This window comes from Varanus komodoensis, unplaced genomic scaffold (assembly GCF_004798865.1).
Source record: "Varanus komodoensis strain SLA01 unplaced genomic scaffold, ASM479886v1 scaffold1, whole genome shotgun sequence".
Classification (NCBI taxonomy): domain Eukaryota; kingdom Metazoa; phylum Chordata; class Lepidosauria; order Squamata; family Varanidae; genus Varanus; species Varanus komodoensis.
In genome coordinates, this window is record NW_025335268.1 from 53,431,473 (window position 1) to 53,447,132 (window position 15,660).

The 15,660-nt window shown below is 45.7% G+C and overlaps 1 protein-coding gene across 1 annotated transcript in view; it reads right to left on the reverse strand.

Annotated features, from left to right (window-relative positions):
* Positions 1 to 15,660, reverse strand: part of SLC35F1 (solute carrier family 35 member F1) — a 291,918-nt gene that overhangs the window by 52,163 nt on the left and 224,095 nt on the right. The window contains exon 3 of the mRNA XM_044425827.1: positions 3,147 to 3,274. Within this exon, the coding sequence (XP_044281762.1) occupies positions 3,147 to 3,274 (128 nt within the window). The remainder of the gene's footprint in view (positions 1 to 3,146; positions 3,275 to 15,660) is intronic.

Genomic DNA, 15,660 nt, shown 5'->3' on the forward strand with positions numbered 1-15,660 from the left:
GTTTTAGGGTGAATTATTTTTTGGGGGGGGGGGGGCAACTTCTGTGGAAGAACTACAAAGAGGAACTCTCCCCAGGTTTGGAGAGTGGGTGTTTTTCAAGCAAAGGGTTATTTTTAGCTCTCCACCCTTTCATTGCATTTCATTTCAGGCACAACAGAGCTAAACCATGCTTCTAAGTCAGACCTGGGCATTGTACAGCCCGCGGGCCACATCCGGCCTGATGGCTGACCCTAACTGGCCCGCATGAGGTCACTGGCAAATTAAAAGTCAATGCAAATATATATCGTCGTAATATAGATGCAAGCAATACAACTGCACTGCTTTTATTTTGAAGGACCTGCTAAATTGAATGGAATTTATTGCTTTTCATGTAATGTTAATGTTTTTGTGAATATTCATTAAATAGAGTTGTTCTGTGCTCCACATTTTCATTGTATCATTGTAATGTTTCATTTACTGTTTTTATAGAGATATGTATCGAGTAGAGCTGTAAGTGTATTGGTCCGGCCCTTAACAACTGTCAAAGTTTCTCATGTGGCCCCGTAGGAAAATTAATTGCCCAGCCCTGTTCTAAGTGGTGGCCTGGCTACAGTCAAGTTCCGGAGTGCTTTGAGCCTGAGGGCCAGAATGCCTCGTGGGAATGGCACTATATGATGACATAGGATGGTGCCATTTTATGGGGCATTCCTGCAGACAAAACCATGCCTAGTTCCTTTACAGCAGCAGCTTTAGCTACAGTGGATGAGACCTTTCTCCTTAAAAAAAGGAGGAAAATACAAGTGTTCTCTGTTTGAAAGCTAATTCTTACTCCTAACACCAAAGTGCCGCAACTTTGCTTGCACTTGTAAAGTTGCAGAAATGCTCCTGTATTCCATGGTGGATGAATATACTCCAAGGTGGGTTGTGAGGAACTGATGTTAGTCCTATGGAAACTGGTCAAGGTAGATTATTCAAGGATATATAATTTTATTTTACAACACATCTTCCTCAAGGCTTAAAGCTATTTTAAATGAAAAACAAAATAGTGTAAAGATCTTATTAAAGATTATTTTGAGAATAAAGCATAAGCATTTGGCAAGAGCTGAACATAAGAAAAGCGATGCGGGATCAGACCAAGGGTCCATCCCATCCAGCACACATGGTGCCAAACCAACTGCCCACAGGATCTCTTGAGCAGGATTGGTACAAGGCCTCTTCCTGCGACAGGTGTATGCAGACATGTCACCTCAGGTGAAGGAGGAAGCACATGACCCACAAGGCTAGTAGCCCCTGATAGCCTCCTCACTCATGAATCTGTCCAATCCCTTTTTACAACCATTCAGATTGGCAGCCATCGGCAGCTCCCATGGCAGCAAACTGTGCGGTTTAACTATACACTGTGTGAGGAAATATTTCCTTCTATCGGTCTTAAAACTCCCAACAATCAGCTTCAGAGTTGCTTGTTGTTTCTTCCTGGAAAACTTAATGAATTTGCATGTGAGGCTTTACATCACAGAGCAGGCATTTCAGGTGAAAACGGACGAGTGGTAACACTGATTACCTGCTGACATTATTCATGTACTGTTCATCATTAAAAATTTGTTAATGAGATTCCTCAGTTAAGTTTCATTGCATCAGCTTAACACATATCCACTTATTGTCTTTAGAGACCTAGAAGATCACACAAAGAGGGACAATACCGCAGCTATACAATGGTGGGAATTCAGGCATACAAGCGTATAAAGAAACTTTGAATGGGGATTAGTTGCCTGGCACAGGGCCAGTCTTAACCATTTCTACACTCAAGACCATGGTGCTGTCCCCAGTGAACTCATGTTTCTCCATGTGAGCATTGCCAGCTCCAGACTTTGGAAGCCCCTTGGGCACACCCTCAGTGAGTCTCATCACCCCTGTTACCAGCTGTTCTCACTACTCATCCTCTTTCTTATCACTGCTACCACGTGCTACCTATGAGCAAGAAGACAGTGGCTTCTGCTGCTCTTTCTTCTTACCACCACCATGGTTAGGGCTGGAGTGAGAGGTCGGTGGGCAAGCAAGCTGCAATGGTGAAGCGGAGAAGCAAGTCCATGGCGCTCCTGCCACCGGTCCTCCTCGGGGCTGTAGGTCCTTGGCATGTGCCCAGCCATGCCAAGCCTCCGTGCCAACCCTGCATGTGAAATTACTTACCTGGCGGGACTCTACATTTCTATTTTTCACAGCAATGAGGGAGAGACTTTCTGGCTATTTTTCAAGGAAGCACATGCAATTACATGTGCCTCAGCACGATGGCAGAGCTTTTTTCAAGGACTGTTGCCTACCACTTCAACAGGAATGTCAGGGCAGCCTGAGTAAAAATAGCATTTGCCACCACTTTTGCTTTTCCTCTGAATGCCTTGGCTGGCCATCAGCAAAACAAGTCCCCATTTGCTTCCCATGTCCAATTTGAACACGGAACAGTGAACACATGCTTTTACCTGGTCTCAGGAGGAAATACAATAAGAAGTTAGGTACTGAAGCTACAAGCCCACATGCACACCAAGTCTCCTTAGGGAGTCCTCCCACACAACCTGAGATTGATGACTGGAGTACAATCCCTTTGCTATAAGAGCCCACCCGGCACAGTTCACACCCTGGCTTCGCTGGCCAGGCTCTTCTGATGCAAATCTTTGGGTGGTGATACTCCACCCAAAAAAACTGTGGGCGTGAAGCAACTTCCCTTGGAATGCATCAGATTTCAACCCTTTGGTGGCACATACCTTGCAGGGGCTCCCCCTCACAAAAACAGCCACCCAGGAAGATGTGTCACAAGGAGCCTGTGGCATCTCAAGGGCTCATTCCTGGTTGAACGAGCCCAGAATGAGCCAAGCAGACAAGGAAGCTGCCATGAATACAAGTGATTTCAGCACCTGAAGGCCTGCTTATGGTGGTGCAGGCTGGTTTAGGCAGCAACTGGCATGACTGGGACAGTCAGCATCAACTGGAAAATACTCTGCAGACAGTGCCCAGTCGCACGTTTGGTCCAGTGCATGGAGGACTGGAAGAAGCCATGCCCGGTTGGAGTGAAGCTGGTAGTCACAGTGCTACTCCCTTCCCCATATTGAGAGAACAAACATCAGGAAGCATAAGAGGAAGCAAGTGAGCAAGCAAGCAGTGATCAGAACTCTTACCTGTACACTAGTAAACGTAGTATACTGATAAGCTTTAACTACCAGGTAATTTGCTTCTATATCTATTATCCCCAGGATCATGTACTTCCACCATCTCCGCTTCAAGATTGCCAGTAAGTTTTCTTCTCCTGCAATGGAAGAGGCATGGGGGGGGGGGGTGGAGAGAGAGAAAAGATTTAAAGACAACTAGAACTATAATCATTACAACAATTCATTGTATTCCACAAGTGCTACAGAGGCCCTTGGTGGAATTACCAGGAATAGGGGAATTGCATCATTTGCATCTGCCAGTCAGTTTGCAAATAAGCCTTGCTCATTGACCCCCACTGGGGCTCAGCTAAATAATGGCGACTCAGTCATGATTCTACTCCACAATCAGCCCCTGCACTGCTCTTCCCAGGAGTTAGCAGGCAAGGTGAGCGTGCCCTCCGTAATGCAGGAATGGCTGAATGGCCACACGCGGGTGGGTGGGACAAATGAAACAGGAAGGAAGAGGGCGAGAACGGTCCCTTCCCCACAGCCAGCTCTCTGCCAGAAGAGCAAGAGGGGCACTGTGCCTGCCGCCAGCCCTCTCTGTGCCTTGCCCTTCTCTTCCTGTAGCTCCAGCTTGCTAATGCATCTGCTCTGAAAGCAGCAAGCAGCCTGTAGGACAAAGCCCTGCTGGCTGGCTAATGTTCAGGTCAATTAAGCTTGCGGAGCTTTTCTGTGACAAAGCTTTAAGAATCTAGCTGAAACTTTTATTGCTACAAACTCTGTATTACACAATTTTTCACTTAGTCAACAACACAGGAACTCTTTGCTGACAACGGAGGGGAGGTGAATGGGTGCAGCAGGCTCTGGCTTAGGTGTCCATGCACTGATGGGTCACCTGTTCTGCACAGAAGCCACCAGTCCCTTTCCCAGCCCGGCACCCTCCAGATGTGTTGGGTTGCAACGCCATTCAGATAAAGGCAACACAGCCATTGGCTGAGAATGAGGGAAGCTGCAGTGTAAGACAACTGGTTGTGGGCTAAGTTGGTGAAGGATCGCCTGAGGAAGAACACCTATTATGTGCAGGTTCTTTCCATTCAGTCAGAGCGTGCGAACAGACGCTGTGCATGCAACTGGTGCATGTGTGGAAGAGCCCCTCGACAAGTGGAGTGTGAGAGGGGATCTGTTTCCGCCCTGCCTCTGCCCCAACATGAACTGATTCACCCATGTCATCATCTGTGCACCTCAGATGAAATGGACAATAAACATGCACAGGCATCAGAAGGGAGCCAAGAGGCGCACTGTACAGTGCCCTCTATGCTGCTTATGAACTTCGGGGGCCAGGTGCTTCTTTGGCTTCTGTCACTTCACTCCAGTCAAACTGACTGAGCTTTCTCAGAGGAAGCTCACACGCTTGCAGCGAGGCTGATTTCCCCCACCCCTCTTCTGGCACAGCTGGCAGCTCAGCTTCCAAGAATCAATTTTGCGCAAAGCCAGAGTCCTTCTTCTGTGCCCTTGCGGAGGAATCTTGTCTATCACACACTCAGTTCCCACTTTGTGAAGATCGTCCATATAGAAAGGGCTGCTGCTTGAATCTACAGCCTTGCAGAAGTTGAATGGTCTTAAGGCTGGGTCAAGGATTGTTACTACGTATGTCTGCTGAAGGTGGTGTTCACCCATTTGGTATCCGTGTTCTTCTCCAGCACTTCTCTAGTTCTTCTACTTCAGGGCTGTAGCATAAGCAGTAAACCGGTTGCTGCTTCCCATGAAAACTGCTGAACCAGTGGGATGATTTACGAGGGAAATGGAACCAAGCTGAAGCAGTAAGAATAATACTTAATACTATAGGATGCTTTGCCTCCTGACTTAGATAATCCATACAACAATCCTTTCGGGAAGTTCTGTATCACAGCTGGGGGAAGGAATTTAAAGAGAATGTCTGAAGCCTTCTAGTGAGACTCCGACATAGGTGAGATTTGATCTGAGAGCTTTCTTGCTCACAGCTCAGAGCCCCATGAGGCTGGCAAACCATGAATATCTGAAGCATGTGCCTGCTCCATCAATCTGTCCAGCAGGAATGGGAGGGCTCATGGCCTTACATGAGAAGATGAAGAGGACTCTTTCTCCAAACAGGATGGTTGGACTGGGCAGCTCCTTGAAGACTTTCAGGCAAGTGGTCAAGATGCCTTTGTCCTGCCATACCTTTGATCGGGTTTAATTCCTACCTCCTTGTAGGCTGATTTTATTGGCTTCTTTTAACACCCCTCTGTCTTTCTCAGTGGGACCTCCCACTGGGCAACATTCTCTTCAATGAGGCTTGCTTGGTGCCAACTTTGTTGTCTTTTAAAGACACAAAAAACAGAAACAGAGTGAGTCAGAAGGGGTCTCCCGGGCCATCTAGTCTGACCCCTGGCTCCAGCCAGCTCTGCTCATGACATGCCTACCTGTCTGTGCAAACATATTTAAACATTTTCACATATTTTGCTCTGCAAAGCATAAAAAATGTACTGTGTTCAATATGGGAATGAAGGACATTTTCAGAAACTTGGCTCTGGAAGTTGACACCAACTTTGCTGGTCTTGCCTTGCCTTGAAACCTTTAGCTATCCTTTTAACTAAGAACTTCTCCTCTCACAGCATCCATTATACATGCATTTTGTACTACGATGGAGAACCTTTGGCTGGCAACCCAAATTTGGCCTCCATCCTGTGGAGGCTTGGGTAAGGCCCCATCTAAAAGCCCTGCTTTCCCGGAAAGGAGAGAGAGGGTGAAAGAGCAGTTTTTCATGTGGGGGTTTGCTTTGCCGGTCCACCGTGTCACCTGCCCTGCACCAGGAAAGGGATGGGGCAGCAAAGCCAGTGCCTCAGGTGCTCAGTCTCACCTTGGCTTTTCCTAGCTATGAACATCCATCAGAGTGAAGCAGGCTCCTGGATCAGACAGCGTGTTTGCAGACCTCCAGTGCATCCTTCACCCATGGATCCAGTGCAACTAGGGGGGCAAGCTCATACCCATGGACACCCCCCCCCCTTTATCAATCCTCTGAGTAGTCTGTGGGAGCAGCCTGTCTCACTGGACATGAAATGGGTTGTCACTGTATGCTATAGCCTTCCGAGAAGAATGCTATTAATTTTAGATATTTATAGGCCACCCTGTAACAAAAGTTGGCAGGGCAGCATAGACAATATCTCAAGGGAATATGATACAAACACTAAAATGTAGTCAGCGAACAATTCCCTGGTGGTCTGGATAATCTTTACCCTAACCTTTCACAACCTGATTTACCTGAATCCATTGAGTAACTTAAGTACCATTTATTCATCAGCTAATATGAACCTCCCTCTCATTATCTAATATGATTGGACATGTTTCCAATTAGTAGTGTAAAGGTTGTTTCCTAATTATGTCTAGTTCTACTAACTGCAGTGAGATTAGTTAATTAAAAACAGGCACTGTTTGCCTTCAGGAAAAGCTAGGAGAAGTCACCCCAGAAATTACTTTTCCAAGTAGCATCCAATGGGTAATTGAAGGGGACTAGAAAGAGGCAGTCTGTTTCTTTACCTCATCTTTTAGCATTGCATTACTCTTTATATTTTAAATGTGATATACATGTAGTTCCCAGGTTGCAAACTACCAGGTTAAAAGCAACCTGTACTTATGAAAATTCAGGCTGCCATAAACCCTATATGAATATCTGTAGCTAAAAGTCATGACTATCTCTAGGGAACTATGAGATGTGTTTGACAGCACATCATCACAAGCTGCATAGTTCTCTAGAGATATTCATGGCTTTTTTCTTGAGATAGTCACAGCTATTTCTAGGGAACTAAGTGGCATGTTTGGTGATGCATCTCTCAGTGGCCACCTAGTTCCCTAGAGATACAGTATTCATGGCTTTTCATTCCATGGCATTGGCTTGAGCCAGTATATTTTGGGGCACCTGTAGGCTGCATAGTTCACCTATGGTTTTTCTTTAGTATTTGCCCTTGTGACCATGCTCTTGAAGTAGAAATTGCAAAGTTTGAGGAGCAAGAGCCTAACATGGGGAGGCTCACAAAGGTTTACCGTGCAGTTACTGAGGCACTCAGCTGCTCCAAAAACATTTATGATGAGAAAAAAGAAAATGGCTGTTCAAACAACCCTTGAGGCCTTCTTCAAGAAAGTGCCTCTAGTGGTAGCCTCCCACCCCACAGCAGCACGATCAAACCTTGACGCTCAAGCACCGGGTCCATCTCCACCATCATCAGACTATGTTAAGCTTAATGTTACCTCATAAATGTTCTAAACTGGTTTAATAACTGTTTCATATCATTTATTCTTTACAATACTGTACATTTGCACACATGCACACATACACACAAAATCTCTCTCTGTCTCTCTCTCGTATCTGTAGTTACTTTATTATTACTGTATTATTGTTATTGCAATGTTGCATTGTGTTTAAGATGTTTTAGTGAATATGGAAGAGTTTCTTAAGCATGTTATAGGCATAGAAAGGTAAAATATATGCATATACTAAGACAAGCATTTGGCTTACTCCTGTCATCTGACTCATATACAAATTTGACTTAAGGACATTCTCAGAAATGAATTCATTTGTAACCTGGGGACTACTTGCACCATAAAATACTGGTTTCTTACATAGCTGGATATATTTGAAATACGTAATACATACATTGGGAATTTTATGCCCAAGAAAATGGAAAGAATGCAATGATAATACAAAGATTGATAATGCAAAGAAAAACCCCAGGAACAGTTATTAAGCAGAAAATACGATTCGGCAGGTTTACATGACACAAGAAGCCATGGTGAAATCTTACTGTCATGGGTCTGTTGTTATCTGGACCTAGTTTAAGGGTACTTGCAAGGTGGGATTAGTTTTCTGAAACCATGCAGAAAATCAACAGTCTGTTCTAAAGTTTTCACATCTCACCATGGCCTTTCTGATTGTCTGAACCCAGGATTGTCACTTTACCATTGTTACTATGGAACCACCATAGAGTCGCTTGGCAAGAGCAGCCACAGAAGTGGCCTCCTCTAGCATTTGATCTCTTCTGTCCTCAGCTCCTGGGGTCATTGCTTGCCTTATTCCCATTGGCTGAGTGATATGTCCATCTCCTTGTTCCCTTTGGGAAATGGAGCCAGTGTGAAAATACATGAAGGGAGAAAGGAATAATTGTAGCCAAACTATTTTCATTTAATAAAAATCTCTGAGGGGGCTGCAACGACTAGGAGTCATGGCAGACATGCAGGTACAATTGAGAGAGGGGAAAGTGAACAGACCTCAGAATTGTGGCAGACCTCAGGAGGAGACTACTGCAGTCCATAGGCAAGAATAGGCAAAGGTTGGGGATTTCACTCACAGGGGTTGCCAGGATGGATGGCAAGGCTAGGAAGATGGAGCAGGAAGCACGGAAGCCACATTGCCTGGGTGATCATGTGATCACCTGACCAGTTAGTTTGGACAAAAATCCATGTGCCACAGAAACAGTGTAGGTTTGTTTGCTGCGTCGTGTGAATCCATTCACAGTGTTTGACAGAATTCACTCCCAGGAAAACATTCACAGGACTGTACTCATAGACAAGGACCTTCTACCCACCGATGAACTGATCCACCGACGAACTGAAAAAGATCTTGGACTGTGCAGAAATGGATAGACTGACTTTGTCATTGAAGGAGAAAGAAGATACTGATTTCTATCAAACTTGGAACTCTTTTTATTACTGGCTAGAGAAACGGGACTTCGTATTGATTATGTTTCTATGTTATCATAAATGGAAAAAAATGTGGGGGCTGACCCAGCAGGCTCGATGTTTTTGATGATTGATGTTGTTTTTAGTTTTTCTTTGCTTTTAGGACTAAAATTTTGAATAAAACTTATTATAAAAAAAATAGACAAGGACCTTCTATTGCAGTCATTAAGGGATGCCTTTTCGAGCAGCATTTGGGGATGTATCAGGGAGAAGCCTATTTAAAGCCTATACATAATCTGCAGCCAATGATGAGATGGACTGAATTCACGAAGGAAGCCACAGCCTCAAACTTAGAAAGGCTGAGCAGGGCTGCCGTGGGCAGTGGTGCAGTGGTTAAGAGTGCAGGTCTGGGACTCAGGTGATCTGCGTTTTAGTCCCTGCTCATCCAGCGAACTTGGTGACTTTCGGCCAGTCACAGCCTCTCAACCCAGCCTACTTCATGGGGTTGTTGCTGTGAGAATAGCATTGAGAATAGGAGGAGGAGAAAGATGCAGGCTGCTTTGAGTTCCTTGTAAGAAAAAAGGCGGGGTATAAATCTAATAAATGAATAAATAGTGGAGGGCTGTCATTCCTAGGGTCACCATAGGAGACAACTTGATGGCACATAACAAGAACAATCGACAGGCAAATCACTTCATGATAGCTTCTATGAGAGTTGTGATGCCAGACTGACTGTATGTACACAGGTAAGACCACACACCATGCCGGGGGATGGGCAAGCATATTTTAAAGGCTCAAATGCCATCTCTTATCAGTGGGCAGGTGAAATATGAACACAGATTATATTCTGTTTCTCTCATTACTGTCAGCGAACCATGACTTTTAGGATGCCGGCTCTGACTTGGCAGCAACCCAGGCAGACTGGCTGCTGTAGCTTCAGTGGGTTGGTGTCAGATTTGCAATCAGTGGCATTCTAGGCAATGGGGTGGTGTTTGCTTCTCTGATTCTCCCTACCTTCTGTGCCCTCAGCACCACTTCTCAGCAGATGACCTCTACAACTCCATGGGAGGAAGGACAGAGGGGAGCAAGGGAAAGCATCTGAGAAAATTCTTGCCCTGCTCTCTCCTCCTGTGGGAAGCGTCTGCTAAATTCCAGTTCCCCTTGTGAGCAGAAAGAAAGCCATTTGTTAGAACCACAGCATTCTGAGTCACTGTCAGAGCTGCTCCATGCTATTCCAATTCCCATGTACAATACAGAAGGCCTTGATTAGAATGCATTTGCTACAAAAGGGCACTAGAAATGGTTGCAGTGCTGGCAGTGCTGACAGCCTTTCCTTGGGCATTTGCTCCAGCTAAGCTTTCTCCACCACAGAATCACAGTAATATGTCAGCCCTACAAAACTATTAACCTTAAGACTATGGATGGGCAATGCGAAGAAGGGATGATATTAACAATGTATGCATTGCAGTTATTGAGACGCACCTAAAAAAGCTTGGAAGCATTCAGTTTTTACAGATAGCAGGAAGTGCAAGGAGAATCAGGGGGCTTTGCATATTAAAGAGAAACATCTTTTGTTAATATAGATTTTAATTATTTAATAGAATGTGAGGGAAAAGATATAGATAGATATAGCCAGATGCATACAGACGCACTCACGCATTCTTGGAGCCTGCCCCAATCTGGTGCCTTCTAGATGTTTTGGACTATAATTTGCAGCATTCCTCGCTGGCTGGGGATGATGGGACTTGTAGTCCAACACACCTGGTGTGCGCCAGGTAAGTCTACATTATATCATCATTTCATTAGCTCAGAAGGCAGTTTAATTAAGTATGTCACCAACATAAAGCAAAGAAATCAAAGACGTCTAAGCACCTATGTCACACTCTGAAGCCTGGACACAACTGCCCCCGGTGACATGATTGTGAAGGGCAGCAGCAAGAGTCACTCTGCAAATGCCTGCAGGACCAGGGTCGGTCCTGGCAAGGACTGGAGCATACGCACAGTGGCACAGCCGGGCGCCCTGGAGGGCTTCACAGCAGGCCTCCCTGAGCCACTCAGCCATGTTGCAGCCACAGGGGTTTGTCGGGTGGCTGCCCAGTGTTCCTGATCCTGTTGGTGGTCCTGTCCCCTCTTGACCTGTGCCCTGACTCCTGCCTGCTCTTGTCTCCAGTTTGACCCCACCTTGCTTGGTACTTGACCATTGCCTTAGCCTCCGGCTCTGCCACACCCTGCCGGTATCTGATCCCTGCCTGTTCCTGACCTTGCCTTTACCTCTGGCTCTGTCACACTTCGCTGGCATCTGACCCTTGCCTGTTGAGACTGCACTGCTTCCCAACCTGCCATGCCATGCCAGAGTCTCACTTGGCCTGCCCCTGGTTCTGCCCTCTGACCTGCCCGGCTTTGCTGGGCATCCAGCCCTCACTCGTTCCTGCCTTTGCTGCTGCTTCTGCTCTGCCTGCATGGAAGTTGGTCCTTGCTTGCTCCTGACTTTGTTTTCGTCTCACATGCAGAATGATGGGGAGCTTCCTGTCATGGTCCATGTTGCCTCAGTGAAAGCTTGATGGGCTCTGTACTCCCATGGTAAGCAGACTCAAGTCCAAAAGCAGACAGAGTCAGAGTGACCTTGGTTCAGTTTGCATTGCAGCAAAAGTACATTTGTACCAAGACATTCTCTCTTCCTGATTTGTGCATGGCTTTCTCCCTCCAGCTTTGCACTGGGGATCACAGTGGCATGGAGTAAATAATACCAATGAGCTAGAGCAGAGGTGGCGCACCTATGGCACGCGTGTCGCAGTGGGCATGCAGAGCCTTCTCTGTTGGCATGTGAGCCAAGTCGGTCCAGGATCGCCCAGCAGCTAAGCATTGGACGACAGCGCACACAGGGGCCATGTGCATGCTCGGAAAGAAGTATGGCACCAGGAGATGACATCATGAGCCGTGACTCATTAGCCACGACTTGCCCGAGCTTTTGCATGGCCATTCAGTGTGCTGCCAAGGATAGATAGATAGATAGATAGATAGATAGATAGATAGATAGATAGATTTGCTTGGACTGGCTGTGAGTTGTTTTTTCTAAACTAAAACCTCAGTATTCAGGTTTTATTGCAGTGTTGGCACTTTGTGAGAAATAAGTGGGTTGTGGGTTGCAGTTTGGGCACTTGGTGTCTAAAAGGTTCGCCATCACTGAGCTAGACTGTGCTGATGTGGGTGCAGCCTAGTGAGAGTCCAGAGGGTCTGATTGAGAGCTCTGGAGTCTGCATTTAACCTACAAGTGGCACATTTTCCATCTGTTCTAGGGAATGTTTCACATGCTTCTCTGCTTCTTTGATTTGTCACACCAGACATCAGGCTAAATATATGCACACTCTCTTATTAATTAACACAGATAGGCAATCAGAGCTTGAAAACAAACTGCTAATTGTTTTGCCTCCACTGCAGAGCAAGGCCCATGGGGGGTGGGGTGGAAAGTGTCCCCCCCAAAGTTGCACACCCCTGTTGCAGAGGTGTACAAGAAGCACCAGAAATTATTGTGGTATACTGAGCACATCTTGCGAGCCTCTAGAAAACATTCAGTTAATTAAAACAACAGCACCACGCCCAAAACTTCCTGTGAAGTCAGAACTCAGCTTAGTGTATTGTGTCATCATAAATGAATATGTGCCCTTGGTTTTGTGCTCCAAACCTAACAATGCACAACTGGTAATTACTATACAGCGTAATAGTAAGTGGCTTAGCACAGACTATACAGAAGGCTTTTCTTCTAATGCTTGCACAGGTTGTTCAGATCATTATCACTCACAGTTGCCTCTGTGGCAGGCTTAGTTTGACTGCTGAAAAGGGTGGAAGTCACCCTTCCCCAAACCGGTGCCCTCCAGACATGTTGGACTGCAATTCCCACCTTCCCCAGACCACATGACCATCCAAAGAACACTCAGTGGGGATAGCTAGTCTAAATTCATTCCCACCCAGCTCATCTCCTCTACTCTATTCTAAATGCAACTACGTCTGAGCAGCTCCAGGAAGAGCTCTTCAGAAAAGTGAGCTGATGAAAATCAACAGTGTCAACAGCTGAAGACATGCCTTGTAATTTTATGCATATCCAGAGTAAATTACTGTGGTTTCCTCCATTAAATGTTTGTGAAGAGCCAGAAGGAGTTCCCTTTATTCCGAGAAAAGCTTTGTGAAAGACCAGAAATACCTCTGAAGGAATCCCCCGACAGCTTTGCTTTGGCGGAATTTTTATCATCAGCTATATTTTCCAAGCATAAATCACTCTGTTCCAATGCTGCTCAATCAAGCCAGGCTGAAGTAAGTTAGCGTTAAAAATGGCCCAGCGGTCCTGACTCTGCCTCCACTTTGGAGATGGAACCAAGGCTATGACGGAAATGGATTTAGCTATGCATTTATTTGACACTTACATTTACACCGCTCTGTCTCTGTGTCAGTCTTCCCCTTTCTCTTTGCCCTGTCCTTCTGAAATTATACCATACATTCATCCAAAATAGTTATATGTGCAGAAATACCAAGGAGAAAACTTAAGCCTCATTCAGCCTCATTGCATTCACAAACCATAAGGAATCAATCTTGCTAGATTTGGCAGAACAAAAGAGTCATGATAAAGACAAATGCATGGAAGATGCAGGGGCTTCAAACACAGGATCCTTGAGAGGTGCTGAGGACGCTTAAGATTGGTGTGGCAGTACTCTGGGCAAACGAGCGTATCGGCCTCTTTCATTTACAGGTGCAATAGCAATAATCTGAACTGTAATTACTTCCCCCACCCAATAGAAATGCTTCCCTGGGTAGCAGGAAAATATTTCTTTCCTCTGTTTCCTAAGATCTTTTGATGGGTGAGGTCAGCACTTGCACCGGGGCCTTTCTGCGTACAAGCCAATGGAGTAGGGCTGATGCGCAGGGCAGGAATGGCTGAAAACTTGCCATGCTGCCGCAGGGACTCAATGGCCACAGTGCCCCGAGTGGCTGCTCCTATGCACTGCTGCACTGCTCCTGTGCACCTGCCTCTTGATCTGGCCCAGGCAGCGGCGGCAGTCCCGAGCGCGTTGCCGACTAAGCAAGCGAGTGCTAGCAATGACGAGGAGGAGTAGCTGGAGACAATGGCTATGAGCAGGAGGGCTCACGGATGGTTTTCGCTATGTGTCATCAAGTCCTCTCTGACTTAATGATGACCCTATGAATGAAAGCCCTCCAAATGTACAATCCATGACAGGTCTGCTCAGATCTTCTAAATTCCAGGCTGTGGCTTCCCCAGTGGAGTCCATCCATCTCTTATTTGGTCTCCCTTTTCTTCTTTTGCCTTCAACTTCCCTCGTGTGCTTGTCTTCTCCAGTGAGTCTTGACTTTTCATGATGTGTCCATAGTAAGACTGCCTCAGTTTTGTCATTTCTGCTTCTAGGGAAAGTTGACCTGATCACTGTTGGAATTAGCCCATTTAGGATGTCTTGCCCAGGTACCCTCAAAGGCTGGAGTTGCTGCTGCACTCAGCAGTGATCCTGAAAATATTTTGCTTGTTGACAGAATTATGGAAGTTGGTGTTGGTAGGCTCTAACCACTATCTATTGGATTGTGCTCTCCTCCTTGAGCCCATGGAATCGTATCAGAACAGAACCTTTTGTGCCATTTTCTGCTTCTTTATGTTTGTTGCCACACCTTCCTAGTAGGATTAAACTTCTCAGCGGTGAAGTTTTAGAATGTAAACATGCAGAATACTTCTGGTTCTATAAAGCATGGAAATCAGGCCAATTGCCTTAAGCCTAAGTATGAAAATTTACTTTTTAAAAAATCCCCCCATTAAACTCTCTTGTGTAAACATAGTGGATATTTAATAAATGTGCGAAAAGAATTTTAAGCATCTCCAGGAAGTGAAAGTGGTGCTTCCATTGCACTGTATGAACAGAAAGATGATAATATGCTTGGCAACACCACTCTTGGCCCACTGCAACCAGGCCACACAGTTGGGCTGTTGTGCTCGTAAGACTAGTGCCTCTCTTAGCAAAAATTAGAGCTCACAAATAAGCTGCTTTGCTGAGAAATGACTTTACACTACATAACTAAGAAGATTTGCCTGCAGGAGGTTAGCAATTAAACATAAATTACAGAGATTTTTTTTAAGGCCTTAGCAGAGCATATCAGATGAATGCCTGACACGATTCCTTAGAAAGTCCTCTGCAGAGCATGTTGAAATGAATGCAAGGCATGAGGGGTCTTGTATTCTTCCACTCTCTGATCAATGAGGCTTGAGCAGGAATAGCTCAAGAGGCGACTGTCACGGTCTGCCCACAGCATGCGATGGATGCGCAGGAGGCTGAAGCTAAGCAGGTCTGAGTCTGATCAATCCTTGGAGTGTGGACCACCTGGGAATCCCACATACCACCTTGAGTTCCATAATGGATGAAAGATGGGAAGTAAATCAATACAATAAGGAACTTCCCAGAGGATTGTAGCAAGAGCCATACAGCCAAGAGAAATGGGTATTTCATTGTCAGTGACAACAAAATATTTCGGGGGAGAAAAGCCGCAGCCCAGTGGTATAGCATCCCCCTTGCATGTAGTAGGATTAAACTTGGCATCCTCAGCCAACCGGATCTGAGGAAACAGGGCTAGAAAAGATACCTAGCTGAAACCTGGAAATCCAGCTGCAGTCCAGGTCCACAGTTCTTGGCTAAATAGAGGCTTGGACTCAAATCCATATAAAACAGACCCTTATGTTCATATTCTTTTTCTTATAAGGAAATGTGGCAACTAAGTACAATAGACAGAAAATACTGCAGAATACTAATCTGCTTTGTGTTCAGACACAATGCTTAAACAAACAAGCAGCCATTCACTCATA